Source organism: Abramis brama (genome assembly GCF_963993115.1).
Source record: "Abramis brama genome assembly, chromosome: 10".
Lineage (NCBI taxonomy): Eukaryota > Metazoa > Chordata > Actinopteri > Cypriniformes > Leuciscidae > Abramis > Abramis brama.
In genome coordinates this window covers 15,219,448-15,234,881 of record NC_139972.1, presented here as the reverse complement: position 1 = coordinate 15,234,881, position 15,434 = coordinate 15,219,448, and the positions used below count along the sequence as shown (strand labels likewise).

Sequence of the window (15,434 nt, the reverse complement as noted above, 5' to 3'; positions counted from 1 at the left end):
AGCTCCACTGTCCGTTACCTTCAGCTAACCTCTCCTGCTGCCTTTAAACAAACAACGAAGGATTAAAAGGCCACTGCATTAGTAAAAACACTAATTGGCCACGGTGTATTTAACATCTCACCTCACACCTAGTTTCATGTGAATAAATGACAAAAGTTGTCTGTGAATTTTCTGGTCTGTGTTAGTTTTTGGTATGCAGGTGAATGTATTCTCCAGAAATCATGTTGTGCCAAAAAACCTGAGCAGAAAATTCACACCTGCTGTTAATAGCCCTTTACACTGTAATTGTACAGAAATAACTTTTGTTTTATTTAAATCCTTTTCCTCAGAGGCACAAATCCAGTTGGAAGCTATTCAAACATTGTGTGACAACACTATTGACGTCTTTGAAAACCCTCCCGGTTTCAGAGATTGTCCAACAGACACTGGGGTATATTTAGCTGTCACTACGGTTTGCAGAAAGCTGTAACAGGACAGGCTCTAAGTGCAGTTCGACTGGGTCTAATTTATTCATTTGCACCCTGTCACTTTCTTCACCATATGCTGCATCAGATCAGTACTGGATCCATCAGCTTTCAGCAGCAATAAGGAGACTGTGTTTGTGGCTGGATTAGTTTGACAGGCCGAGATCAGATGGAAAGGGCGTTACAGACTTAATTTGTAAAGCAACAGTTGAGAGTTTTTATTTGTTTGTTGCAGATAATTCCCAATACAGCAGCGTACAGAAGTAATTAGGGCACATGGACTCATTTTTTTGTTCTGAGAGTGCCTGGATGGAATTATTTTTCTCTAAGGAAAATTTGTTTCACAGACGATTTTGGTAACGTCTAAATCAAACAACCTTGATAAAACAATGAAACGATTTGTGGTATTTCATGTTGGTACAAAACTTATTTTATTTTGACCTTGATCGATGCTTGATACATTTGCTATCATTGAATTTCCTTCATATGCCAGAATATGCATCTTCATTATGAGTTTAGAACATTTTTGCAAATCCGTCCCTTAATTAAATGCCTAATTTTAGAATATAATCGCATATATGCATACTCTTTGTTTCAGTGGGTTTTGTGATTCACACATCCAGATCATAAGACCTTCCATAACTTGAATTTCCTGAACTTCAGTTGAGGTCGCAAACAGGATTCAGAATTTGTCATTTGAGTTCAAGGAATTAGAATATAAATGGTAAGAAATTCATGCAACTGCTGTAAGTGTAGTTTTTAATTGCAATAAAACAGCTCATTAACTGAAAGTGAGCAAATTCCCAAACCCTGACTGATAAAAGCATCAGCTAAATGACTAATTAGTAAATTAAATAGTGGAATGAATCATGCTTCTTTTCAGATGTTACTGCTAATGCAAATCATCTCTGTTTTGATGGCAAATTCTTTGTAATTTAGGTCAGTCATGGCAGAAAATGATGTCCTCTTAGGACTATTTTTGCAATGGCATACCAATACTGTGTCATAAAACTCTCTAATGCCAGCATATTTCCTCTTCCCTCCAAAATGTGCCCATTGGGACATAACACATTCCTGTCTCTCATTCCTCATCTCCACAATCAGGTGACGTCAACTCGTAATGAGTTGTGATTTCACTGCCAGATCCAGAGTTCAACTTCCATCTCAGTACTTTGGTGGACATCTGGATCAGACTTTTTTTTTTAGGATTGAGGGGGCACACCAGATGGGTTTTCAAGAACTTTAAGATGGGAACTAAATCCTTTTGCTCTCTTTCTTAGCGTTTGAAGGGACTCCCTTAACACCACTGATTTTGTTTTACCTCCAGAATATGGGGTGATTTGGAGACTGTTTGATGTGTGTGTCCCCCCACCTTCATCTGCAGAAGTCTGAAAAATTAATCAGAGATGTCTAGCGTAGATGGCTACAAACAGATCTGCGACTAAGAGAGGGAGTTTTCTGATGATATCTGCTGGGAATGTTATTAGGTGGAGTGGCACAGTCCCAAAGTCAGTTTGATTCGATTTTATCATTCGTAAATCAAGGTTTCTGCTTTTTGAAACTCAAGACATCTGTCTTTGATCATCTGCTTTGAGTACAGATGTCAAACTTTTGTATTTTTCTGAAATGAACATTGCCCATGGCCTACTGTTGTGGTTGAATTATTTTTCAGAAATCTAATAATGTTCCCGTCGAGCAACTTTTTTTCCTTTGAGTTTCAAGAAATGGACAGGGAATGTTTTGATAAAAGTAGTACATAATTTTTTTGTCTGAAGATTAGCACTTTTGATGCTTTTAAGCCAGATAAATCAAGGCTCCTTATGGATACTACTGTAGGTTTTGTTCCAGTGTCTGAGTTGGTGCCAGATGTGTGTGTTGCACCACCTTCGATCGCCATCTTGGTCTCAGCATCCACTCTTGCTTGGTGGCACAGTTGATATTTAGCAGTGACGTCACTGCTCTGTGTAGCAGAAGTAAGCCATGATGATCCAGGGCTGAGTAAACAAACGCGCTAACAAGTGAACAGAGAGAGTGGATGAATGGCCAGGAAGCACGCTGTGCCAAGGGCACAGAGCACAAAAAATGGAGCCAGAATCTTCAGTGATCAAGAAAGAGAGAAGAAAATGTTTGGCTACTAGAACTTATTGCTAGTCTTTTTAGAATACAGTTAGTTAAGTCTTTTCTTGGCAAGATTACTAATTTCCATTTTCTTATGTCTATTTTTTTGTTGTCTTTTTTCTTCCCCATAGGTTTATTTTATTAATTTAGTCAAATATTTTTGTAAAAATGTTTTAATTTGACCAATTTTCTCCCTCTCTTTGGTCTTAGAATTAAATGGGTAGTTTTTGTTGACTTTCAAGTGTAATGTTTTTCAAAATTTAAACCGTTTCTCCCATTTTCTTTTGCAGAGAAAATTTTAAGATGGTTGATTTTGCTCAAAAGGGTAAACGCTGTGACTCAGTTGTGCTTTAAAAACTTTTCCATTTGTTTCCCAGAAGCCTTGTTAGCCAACTAAGATTCACTGTTACCAATATATTTAAACGATTCTGTGATTCATGAAACCATAGTTCCAAAAAACATTCGCAAACAACAACACAAAGTTATGTGGTTGGAACTACAGTACATCTCTCAGCATGTGCATAGAAGCATATTGATAGTATGACAAGGGATGTATTCCAGAAAGCAATGTTAATTTAACGTCACATATACCCTGAAAAGTCCTATGTGAAAAACTCAAAACTTGATTTACCCAAACCTTGCTTACTCTGGGTATACTGGTTCCAAAAACTTAAACTATACTGGTTCTCAAAGGAGCACCTAATCCAGAAGTCACCATAGAGTCACCAGTGCTTTATAATATATTTTGTGAGAAATGTCATGCCCACTGGAGCCTCAATAGTGCAATCAAGTTGTCTAACAAGATAATTTCTCCCATAATGCATCATACTTATGATAGTTAAGCAGTATGGGAAACGCACCTCAGCCTGACATCGGCTGAGTTAGGGGTGGGGTTATCTGCTTGATTCGACAATGGCATATTTGAGGAGTTTTCGGAAAACCTATCTTTGCAGTACTTTTTGTGGCGCTAGTTGCAAAGAAATTAAACACTTTAACTTTAAGAAATGATCTGACTACTTAAAATTGTAACTTTTGTGGTGTTTTATCACTTGACAGGAGTTCCAGGCGTGCGTCCCGAGCGTTTTGAAGAGGGCCTCACAGTCAAGCACTGTGCTCTGTCTCTGGTTGGCGAACCCATCATGTATCCTGAGATCAACACCTTTCTTCGACTGCTTCACCAACAGAACATATCCAGCTTCTTGGTCACCAATGCTCAGTTTCCTGAGGAGATCAGGTAGGATTTAATAACCGTATGTTCAGGATTTTGGAGATTAAATGAAGAATCGGCTACTGAAAAACCCATATCGATCAACCACTAATCCTAATATTGTGGGGACACGTTCCCCTTAAAGGGATAGTTCACCCAAAAATGAAAATTCTATCATTGTTTACTAAACCCTCAAGTTGTTCCAAACCTGTATGAGTTTCTTTGTTTTGCTGAACACAAAGGAAGATATTTGGAAGAATGTTTGTAACCAAACAGATCTCGGTCCCCATTGACTACCATAGTATATTTTTTTCCTACTATGGAAGTCAATGGGGACCGAGATCTGTTGATTACAAACATTCTTCCAAATATCTTCCTTTGTGTTCAGCAGAACAAAGAAACTCATACAGGTTTGGAACAACTTGAGGGTAAGTAAATGATGACAGAATTTTCATTTTTGGGTGAACTATCCCTTTAATGTCTATGATGGTTATGACCCTGATTGTGGGTGCAAACTTTTGTTATAAATCTTGTCATATATCATTCAGTGATTCTGATCTGGTGACTACACAGACAAAGCCTGTTTTTGAATGCGTTTGTTCTGTGTATATCTGCAGTAGTTGTAACTACTGAACATCCTCCAGCTTGAAGTTTTTCCCTCAGTCTTTGAAGTCCCACTCGGGCTGTAACAGGACTGATAAGCCATAATCAGGCCCTGAATTGCAAATCACAGTTTCTTTGACTTTCAGCTCTTCCAATTCCACGAGATTGTGAGTTTTCAGGAGCAGCCAAAAAGCTATTAGCTATCTCTCTTTCTGCTCCCCAGCTTAATGCAAAATACATCCTCACCTCATTCTTCTGACTGCTGCACGCTGTGCGCTGAATCCTCTCACAGATCAGGCAGGTTATCTGAGGGTGAGGGGGACGTCACCTCAGCTGCTGGAATATCATGTTGACAGTGTGCTGAGGAAGTGAGGAACACTTGTCAATCGTTGTTGTTTATCTCGTAGCTGCAAGCTTTGCCACGCTGCGCTGCTGAGGCAGGCCTTTTTTGAGTGATAAACAAACCAGCAGAAGAAGAAAATGATATTCACTGAGGGTCTCAGCATCGAGCCTTCCCTCTCAAAAAGTATTTCTCAAATGGCATTATAATGAGATCCTAGACCTGCTGCTTTACTCATATTAATATGCAATTTTTTTGTTGTGTTCGTTTCTGGAGGAAAGGATGAAATGGTACACCGGCACAAGCCTCTAACAACTCAAAATAGCCAATTACTGTATACTGATACTTATTTTAAAGCTTTTTCTTATCTTCTTGGTTTATTTATATATTTAAAGAGCTTGTATTTTACTTGAAATAGTATCACAATGGATGACACTGGATAACTGAAAGTAAAAATACCAAAAAAGGGGTAAACCATGTGACAAAAAGATAACACTAAGATCTCATTAGTTAACATTACTTAATGCATTAACTAACATTACTGAACAATGAGCAATACACTTGTTACAGTATTTATTAACATTTGTTAATGTTAGTTAATGAAAATACAACGGTTCATTGTTAGTTCATTTTAGCTCACGTCCATTAAATGATATGAACAGACAACTTTTGATTTTAATAATGTGTTAGTTAATGTTGAAATTAATTACTTAAATTTATAAATGCTTTAGAAGTATTTTTCATTGTTAGTTCATCTTAACAGCTGTAATTAATGGTAACAATGGAACCTTATTGTAAAGTGTTACCAAAAAAGGCTGGAGAAACAAGTACAGGCCCAAACAAGATAAATTGATTGCAGTTACTAGAGAGTCAGCAGAATGCATAAACATTTCAATAATTCTGAATAAACTTAAGAGTTTTAATTAGGTTTTGAAGATGGAGGGCAGTCTGAATTTGGGAACTATTAATAAATCGGCAGAGCAGGAGAGAAGCTGAATCGGAATCTTAATATTGTGGTGCTAGACCACTTTTACGAAAGTGGAGGAAAGGAATTTAATGAGATGTTTAATATGTGAACTGAGGACACAGTTGAAAATCACACCTAGATTGGTACAATCGGTGAAGTCTTTAATAAACTTCTAATCACAGATAAGAGTGATCATAGATTAGTTTTGTCAGGGTTGTTTTAGCTGCCATGCACACTTTGACATCATGGATGCAAGGGTATAGGGAGAGAAAATAGCAATGAAATCTTAGTGCATGCCACCAAATTATTTGTCAAAGGGGAAGTATATAAACTAAAAAAAGGAAAGGGCCTAGAACTGAGCCCTGGGGAACACCGTGAGCAATGGTAGCTGGATTTGATTTCTTTATCAGTAGAAATTGATGCCTTTATCAGTAGAAATTGATGCCTTTAATGAATGATAATAACCAGTGAAGAACAGTGTCAGTGATGCCAAATGCTATTATGTGGAAAATATTGTGGTAGACAGTGTCAAAAGCCTTGCTAAGAAGACAAAAATAACTAAGATTGTCCATCTATTGAGATTTTTCAGAATATATGTGAGTCCACTCTTTTCAAGTTGTTTTGTAAGATGACTCCCATGTTTGAAGGAGACACAAGGTCAGCTTTTCCATTCTGAAAACCGGTAGGCGTATTGACTCGTTCTCCTTGCCCATAGGGAAACCACAAAAGTTATCACTCAGATACCTTCCCTTCGTATACATAGTGGGCGGCATTTACACTGTGGACACTGACAGCCCCTCATTAGAAATACCATGTCTTCTCTAAAATTATAGGGTGATCTAGTTGGACAGTCCAGAGCTGAACTGAGTGATTGAGTTTATTATTTGGCAAATGCAACTTTGGCAGTTGTTGGTATGGTACATTGTCTGAACGTACACATTACTTAGTCCTGGCTTAACTCCAGTTTTCTCATCACATCACTCAGTTGTGTATTGCTTTATTGTGTTGTACACATGCACAGTAAAAAGAATACAATACAATAGAGTCACTTGCACTGGCTGGCCAGAATCGGTTTTAAATCCTGATGCTTATGCACTCCAATTTTCTTCAGTCTTGTTAATATGTTAAAAAGCCAGACTTTCTGTGCTCAGTGTTAATTTTCTTCTCCCTCCAACTCTCTCTATTTATAGGAATCTTGTGCCTGTTACACAACTTTATGTCAGCGTTGATGCCAGCACCAAGGACAGTCTGAAGAAAATTGACCGTCCCCTCTTCAAAGACTTCTGGCAGCGCTTTTTGGACAGTCTCAGAGCGCTTGGTGAAAAGGTAAGGCAAAATAAGGCATCTTTTGCATTCTTAGTCTGAAGGAAGTTGAAAGAAGAACTGTTGTCAACAATCACTAAGGCTGGGTATCAAGTATGATACTTTTTAGGCACTGACCGAATTGCCTTGATACCATAGAGTATCAAAAAATTTCTTGTAGTTCGTTACCAAATTTTGATACTTAAGGGGTTTAACTCGTAAACGTCAGTGAGCCAATGAGCATGCAGCATGATTGGCTGTGGGGAGGCATCAAGGAAAAACACTAGTTTACACCAGTTACGTCCAGAGACGGGGCTCACACGCAGTGTTGCCAAGTCCGTGGTTTTATTTTTTCAGTTTGTTGACTTTTTTTTACAGACCCAAAGTTTTTTTTTAAGCTAATGTGTTATGTAATCTTGTTAAAACAGATTTCATGAAATTGGTTCATGAAAATTTTTGATTGATACCCAGCCCTAACAATCACCCATTTTGACCCTTGCTTAGCAAGAAACCCAAATAGAACTGCAATTATCAGGAGTACAAGACCCAGGGTAACATTTTGTGTTTCTTGTGATTTTTATATAGTGTACAGATCTTAATACATCAGCACCATTGCTCTTTAATGACTTGTATTGACACTAATAATCATTGTGTCTTTGCAAAGGCCATGTAATGAAGACAGAAAGAGACTCTGTCTGTTATTTATTCAGAATCGTTCAACTCTCCCCAATCACTTAGGTCAACATGTATTAAATGTTTTACAAGATTAATAGTTCTGTTGTGCATTACTGCGTGTAAAACTCAGTTGTCGCTGGCCCTAAAAAGGATTGTTTAATTGCCAAAAGCTGTTTTCCTCTTACTTCTCTTCATTCATTATTTTTCCTATAATTCATATCAGGCCTCAACAAAACACTCTGGAAATCCCTGCTATCGATTATGTTAATTCCAAACATAATGACCGCAAAGCTCCAGGATTGATTTCATCTTAACCCAAATCCTCTGATTTATCCGAGTAATGAGAGCAAAACCTGCTTCGTCTCTAACGATGTCTTTTTTTTTTGCGTCAGAAAGGTGTTGAATAAAAGTCGCTGGATGCCTTTAAATGCTTTAACTGCGATATTAAGGTGAAGTTCTGTTAAAAATGCTGTGTCTGATGGAGTGGATGCGTAGGTGCCGTCCGTCAATGGCTCTTATTAGGGGTTCAGCAAGCTGTCATGACAAAAGCAGTTTGTAACACAGAGGCCTTGGCATTACTGTGTAATGATTTTTAAGTGCCATCATTCAGAGATGATTCACTGCGCCTGTGTGCTAAACTTCTGTAATGACTTCTCTGCATTTGCCATTGAACATACCGCTATTTCTATGTGTGTGTGTCTGTACATATGTGCATATGTGAGTCATAAAAAGGAAGACACAAAAACTGAAAGTGCTCTTCTGTTTTCTAATGAGTTGAGATCACCTGCAGTGTCTCTTTCTGACTGAAGAGAGTCGACACTGATGGCACTGTGCAGACAGCAGGATTGAGAGGCATTCAGGATTGTGCTTTTATCCAAATCGACTTATAAATAAAAGAAGCAATTAACCAAGGTAATAAGAATGTGTTTTTTTTTTTAAAGATAAACATGTCACATGTCATTCAAACTGGCCATTCCTGTTTCAGTGGGCGATTTGTGACCAGAATAAGTTGCAGTTTCACCAGACTTTATGTTGATGGTGAAACTCTGGCTTTGTGAGACGAGAGAGAATTTCATGTGGCTGACGCCTGCTTTGCCTCCATCACTTGAGCTTCACCTGTCTAGACTGACACCGTTTCCTTAGGCAGTTTGTCTACCATTATGCAGACTCCTTTTTCTATGGCTTATTCATCACTCTCACATCTACAAGATTTAATTACAATGCATTTGTTTCTGGCTTCTATTTGTCAGAGACAAATAGGACGCAAGTATAAAAACAAAATCATTAATGGCTGTTTTATTCTCAACATTCATCACCATAACAGTTATATTCCATTTTTTTCCTTTCTCCCTGTAACTACAACATTACATCCTCATTAATTTTGTTGTTAGTTTGCATTCTGCTTAATTGGTTCTCAGATATTGGCCAACAGTCTGTATATATTATAATCTTGTTTACATTAATTGTCTTTTTTTTCATGTTTTCGGTACATTATGCAAAACTCAAACATATATAGATATATACACACACAGAAAACTAATTTATGATAAACCACAAATATATAAAATTAGCTTTTTCATAAATGATTCTTATGAATTCTTGCTCAGAAAGAGAAAAAAGCAGTGTGCTGTACTTCAGTGGAAGGGCTCTGACTCTGGATAATTAAGAAATAGGCAGAATCCTTTGGGAGACGCTGGAATGGACGTCTTTGCATCCGCTCTCTGACACTTGTGTTTTTTATTTTTTTTCACACCGTTTCATCTCGGTGTACTGCTTTGCAGCAGAGCAGGGAAACATGACTCATTTGAACGTTTTTTCTCTTCACAATATGAGTGCCTTTTATTGTGTGTGATTGTCTTTTGGACACATTATGTAGATCACAGATGGCATTTTCCCCACTACATAAATAAACTGCAAATAGTGTATTATAGTTTTTTCCATGATCAAGAACCTTATGTTTTTCCAAGTTTGTTGAATAAACCATTGCTGTTGTACACTTGTGTTAAAGCGCCTTATTAGAGATTATGTACTATGAAGTGCAATGAAATTGATGATGAAAGACATGAAATTGTTATTGCACATTTAAATAGTTTCAGCTCTCACAAATGCACAGAGAAAGGTGTAAGGCAGCAGTGTTTGCCAGGGATTCAGATAGTGACTGATCGACTCACTGTGGTTTTAATATGGACCCCTGAATGATGGGAGTCAATGAAACTGGCTTTATGGGGTCATTAGTCTTCAGATGTGTCAGATCACAATTTCAGTGCCTTGATATTTGAAGTCACTTTGAAATGTCATTTGCAGCACATTTCTGTAATGTGAAATTTATTTCAATGAGAAAAAATGTAATGCAAGGTGTCTTTTTTTATTGTTTATTCCTTAGTCTTTTTTTCTTAGGAATAGTGTACACCATTGAATTGTGTACACTTGAACATTTAGTAAGGAAGTAAATGATACATTTTAAATGCATATTGACTATTGCATATTGCATATTGTCAAAAACTGCCGTTTTGGATCAGTTCTCTTCTGTCTCAGCTTCATTGAGCTCAGAAAAGTAAAAAAAAATTAAGTAAAGTTTGTGTTTCTGGATCAGTTTTTCTTCAGAATAATGAACTTCATCTGATTTCACTGAAATGCAAACGAGTTCTTTAAATATTGAAGATTGTGTTTAAGAATGAAGAAAATCCATTAGAATTCATCTCAAGTATTCCTTGTCTCTACAGATCGGAGACTGTGGTTTCTGTGTGTGTGGTTGAGTGGTGTAGAGTTTAGTTAAGTGCACACAGACAGAACCCGTCACTCTATACTAAGTGTGTCCTTGGGATCTGTAGCTCTCAGGCTAATTAGGCTAGTGCTGTTCACGTTGAAATGCATTGCTCGGCCCTCTTGTTTTCCAAGGAAATAGTACAAATACAGCACATGACAGATGAAGAGCCATGTGCTGGAATTACATTCCAGAGTATTTTGGACAGTTGCCACAGCATTGCTATTTAGTTGCTAAGGTGTTCTGAGTAGTTTTAGCCCATTAGCTATGTTTCCATCCAAATTTCACATTTAGTTTATGCTGAATATTAACCATAATATTAATACAGAATATAAACCATTTTGAAGCTTTTCTGTCACATTTAAGAGAGTAAAATCGCCACTTCACTTTGAACTAAATTGAATTATTGAATTGACATGTAACATGACTTTTATTGTGCATGTAGAAATTAGTTTGGCATGTCTTGATGGAAAAAAAAATCTCCGGCAAGTATCCTTGTGTATATGTATTTTTTTAATTTTTTTTTATTTTTTTATTTGTTAATATACATGCATACATACACTATTTTATTTTATTTTATTTTATTTTATTTTATTTTATTTTATTTTATTTTATTTTATTTTATTTTATTTTATTTTATTTTATTTTATTTTATTTTATTTTATTTTATTTTATTTTATTTTATTTTATTTTATTTATTTTACACTTTTTGGAAATTTCTCCTTGGTGTTTCCATCTTGCATTTATTTGATCCAGTATTGCAAAATTCACATTTAAAATATGCGGATTGAAAGCTGGCAAAACGTTCCTTTGATTGATTTGATGAGGTGCCAAACGTCTCTTTGACAGGACCAGAAGCGAACCATATCTAGGTACCAGAATAGCAATTTCAAAGGTCTTCAAAAAGTGTAATGGATAAATAAATAAACAAACAAACAAACAAACAAACAAACAAACCCGTTTTATCATCTCCTATACATAAATTGTAGGTTTGATTGTTTGTAAAAGTAATAGCCCTCCACAACAATCTGCACAGTTGATATTATTCGTGTCTTGTGTATTTTGTAAGCAAATTTGATATTTATTATGATGTGGATAGGATATCAAAGAAGTGGAAACCTTCAAAATACCCTTATGCTTTTTTTTTGGTTGTTTTAGGACAAAAATATTTAAATGAAAGAGAGAGCTTTAATTGATTTCCGCAAAGTGCAATAATAATTTTGAAGCTTGCCTTATTGTGGAAATTCAGACAAAGCTCTGTGTCAGCACTTCTTTACTCTACACAATCAGCTGGCTCTATGTTGGCATGCTGCTGTTCTGGTCTAGTATGTGGCTGTCTGTTTTTACGGAGCCATGCTCACCTCCTGCCTGATTCAGCCTCAGGTGTGGGATGGATGAAGATCTTTTGGCAGGTTTAAAATTGGTTGCCGCTCTAAATACCCTCGACCCGCTGACACATCACTCCAATTATCCATCTCTCATGTCCGTCCCCCTCTCTCTGGTTCATGCACACATACGTGAGCACACCTGTGAAGGCCAGATCCTTCCATCCCCCATCCTTCCCTCCCTTGCAAATCCACTAGTTAGCATGGATCAGGATCAATGCTGACTGCACCGACATCTGTACTTCGACAGAAACCAACCAACCATTCAAAGGCATTCAGTCTATAGGGACGGACATGGGTTATTCTGAGCAATGTCAGACTGTGACAGTCTGACTTTTTGATTGACAAGGTGCAATAACAGGAACGGGAGGCATGAGTGTCCATTATCACTCGCTGTGTTTTTGTGGTCTTCCCCTTAGGGCATCAGCATGTGAGGGTCTGTGAGTAATGATGTGGGCCGGAGCACTCTGAACTCCAGGACCCCAGGGCCAGACACCAGAGTCTGAAGCTTGGAGAAGCTCTCTTATTAAAAAGTCTTGCTCCTTTTCTTCATGTTCACCTGACTCTCTTGTCAATGATAATATTAAGCACCGTCAGCAAGATTACGTTGATGCAATAGCTAGAAATGGAACATCCCACTTTCAGCTCTGAATTATTCTTCAGTCATGGGATATGCTGTACATCTTCATACCTTCATTGCATCAAAAGTTTTGCTAGAAATGGAACATCCCACTTTCAGCTCTGAATTATTCTTCAGTCATGGGATATGCTGTACATCTTCATACCTTCATTGCATCAAAAGTTTTGCTAGAAATTAATTACTTTTCAAAGGCGTATGCTTAGGCTGTCACCATCAGTCAACTGTGGCGAGTTTATGATTCATTTTCATTATTTACTTTGTCACTTATCTTGTCACTTGTTTACTTGTACACCTTAAGAACTCCTAAATTCACATTGTACTTGGACTTGTATACCAACAGGGTAGGATTTATTTATTTATTTATTTAAAATTTAGTATTTTGTAATACAAATACAAATTATACCATACAAATTTTGTATTTTTAATATTGTTTATATTTAATATTATTTAAATAATACGTAATATATTGTTGTTATTATTTATTTATTATTATTATTATTATTATTATTATTATTATTATTATTATTATTTAAAATAGTTATAGATGTTTTAAATATTTCTCTGAGTCAACTTTAGTTACTTTACATTCACACAATTTTGTTGTTTTGAATGAATTTGAATATTATACAATACTAATACATTTGTCTAATTCTTCACTTTCATTTGTAATTTTAGAGGGATTTGTCAGTAAGCATGTTCTTATTAAATTATCAAATGCATCTTTGGGGAAATATGTATTTAAAAAAGACGAAAACAAAACCAGAAAAAATTAGAGTATTGTGTAATGTTACATTTCAGCCGTCTCTATTGCTGTAATTAAATCATATTTTTATATGACCCACTCCATTTATACAGTATTTCACCAGCAAATCCTCATGTTAATAATTTAAAAATAATTGATTTTCTTTAAACACATTCCTTATTTAGTGATTCATTAGTGCATGCTATTCCAAAAGACAGAGTTAGTCTTTGTAATCTTTGTGGTAGATGAAAATACCTCCTTTTTTTTTTCTTTCATTGACCATCTGGGTTTACTCAGAAATACATCAGATTACAGAAGTGGGTTGAAAGTTTCATTTGGTATTTTCAAACTCAGGTGCGTTGGAGGAATTAAGCAGTAAATAAGACAACTTGTGTTTCCTCCTCTAGCAACAGCGAACGGTGTACAGACTGACCTTGGTGAAGGCCTGGAATGTGGATGAGCTGAAGGCCTACTCAGATCTCATCGCCCTTGGCCAGCCAGATTTCATCGAGGTCAAGGTATGTTTCTCACCCGCCTAATTCAGGCATCCACTTCTAATGAGGGTCTCTGAACCCTCTTGGGTTTAAAAGATAAATCTTTATTAAGCTATTGCTGGAATCCCAAGCATTTCCTCCTAATCCTTTTTTGCAGGAAAGCAATGTAATGACCAGGTTCATTAAATTCATTCTCTGTCCTCCTAATGCGTTCACTGAAAGCCAATGAATCAAGATTGGATTGATTTTGATCTAAAGATTAACTGTTTTCAGCAGAAGCTGCTCAATGAAATGTTGTAACTGACGTCTTGTGCTACATACATTTTGGCTCGAATGCTAAATTATTAAAGGATATTAAACTTTAAAAATATCTTCTTGGAATTGCTGTAACAAGTATCTTTCACAATTTTAGTGCATTCTGCACTCTGTGTATTTTCACCCAATTTAGAAGGGCTTTTTTTGAGGTTAACATTGCTTCTCGTTAAAATGGGTCATATCAGTTCAGTTTATGCAAGTTAAATGAATAGTTAAGAATGAAAATTGTCATTTACTCACATTGTTGTTTCCAAATTTTGAAAAATGTGCTCATCTCTCTTATTACAACTGGCACTGAAGCTTTAAAGAAAACACCCAAAAGCATCACATAAGTGATCCATGACTGGGTAATTTTGCAAGTGTTTTGAAATATGATAGCTTTGAACAAACTCAAATTTAAGTCATATTTACGGATATTAAATTTGAGTGAGCTGTGAACCGCTACATCAATTCATTGAACTCAAGAAGCAGATTAATTGTGAGTTTGTAAACAAACCAACCATTTAGACTTGGGACTGGGTCTACATTGTGTTTTACAAATTCGCCTATGAATCACTATGATGAATCACTATGATGAATCACTATGATGATTCGCTATGATTCTTCACTATGATTCACTAAGATTCACTATGATTTTCATTTCTGTAATGAAATCTCATGAACGTGGCAAGGTTGGTGAAGACGGATATCAATATTTTCAGTAATTATGACAAGGGCTTGACATTAACACCCGCCAACCCACCAAATGCAGGTGTATTTCAGCAGTGGCGTGTAACGCAGTCACTCCTATAGCCACTTTGGCGGGTTTAATTTTATATGTAATATATACATTTTTCAATTGTAGTCTTTTAAAATGCCGTCTGAAATAATAAACTAAGTGCAATGTAGTGTTGATTATTGATGTAATGTTGAATATTGATTTTTCGATGCATATCAACACTGAAATATCTGAAACGCTTCCGATCCTCATTTTCCACAGAATAGATGCACGATATCAGCTGCGCTTTCTCCCTCTCTCATCTCCCCTCACTCACTCGATTCATTTGCTCAGGATGAATATTGTTGGTGTTACACAGCTTGAACGCATGTGTAACAGTATAATGGATCCGTGCATCAGGTCTTAAAGTGAATAATACCCACTTATGAGATAATATTAAAAATATCAATATGGCAGTTTTTCCCCACGGTATCAGTGTCAAAATTGTGGCCAGTGAAAATGCTGAATGGCTAGTAACTTTAGAAATCTACTAGCCACAGTGGCTGGTGAGCAAAAAATGTTAAGGTCAATCCTTGATTGACTTAAATTTCAGTCTGTTTTTCACACAAAGCTTCAGAAGACTTTAAAAATATTGCACATATTGTATAGACCACATTTAGTGGGTTTTTGTAATTTTGTAAGGCTTAAGTCTCCATTCATT

At 36.4% G+C, this 15,434-nt stretch overlaps 1 protein-coding gene across 1 annotated transcript in view; it reads left to right on the top strand.

The window, feature by feature from the left end:
* tyw1 (tRNA-yW synthesizing protein 1 homolog) overlaps positions 1–15,434 on the top strand; it is a 55,074-nt gene that overhangs the window by 24,311 nt on the left and 15,329 nt on the right. Inside the window, exons 12-14 of the mRNA XM_084127401.1 lie at positions 3,639–3,816; positions 6,890–7,025; positions 13,615–13,725. Coding sequence (XP_083983527.1) covers positions 3,639–3,816; positions 6,890–7,025; positions 13,615–13,725 — 425 coding nt within the window. The remainder of the gene's footprint in view (positions 1–3,638; positions 3,817–6,889; positions 7,026–13,614; positions 13,726–15,434) is intronic.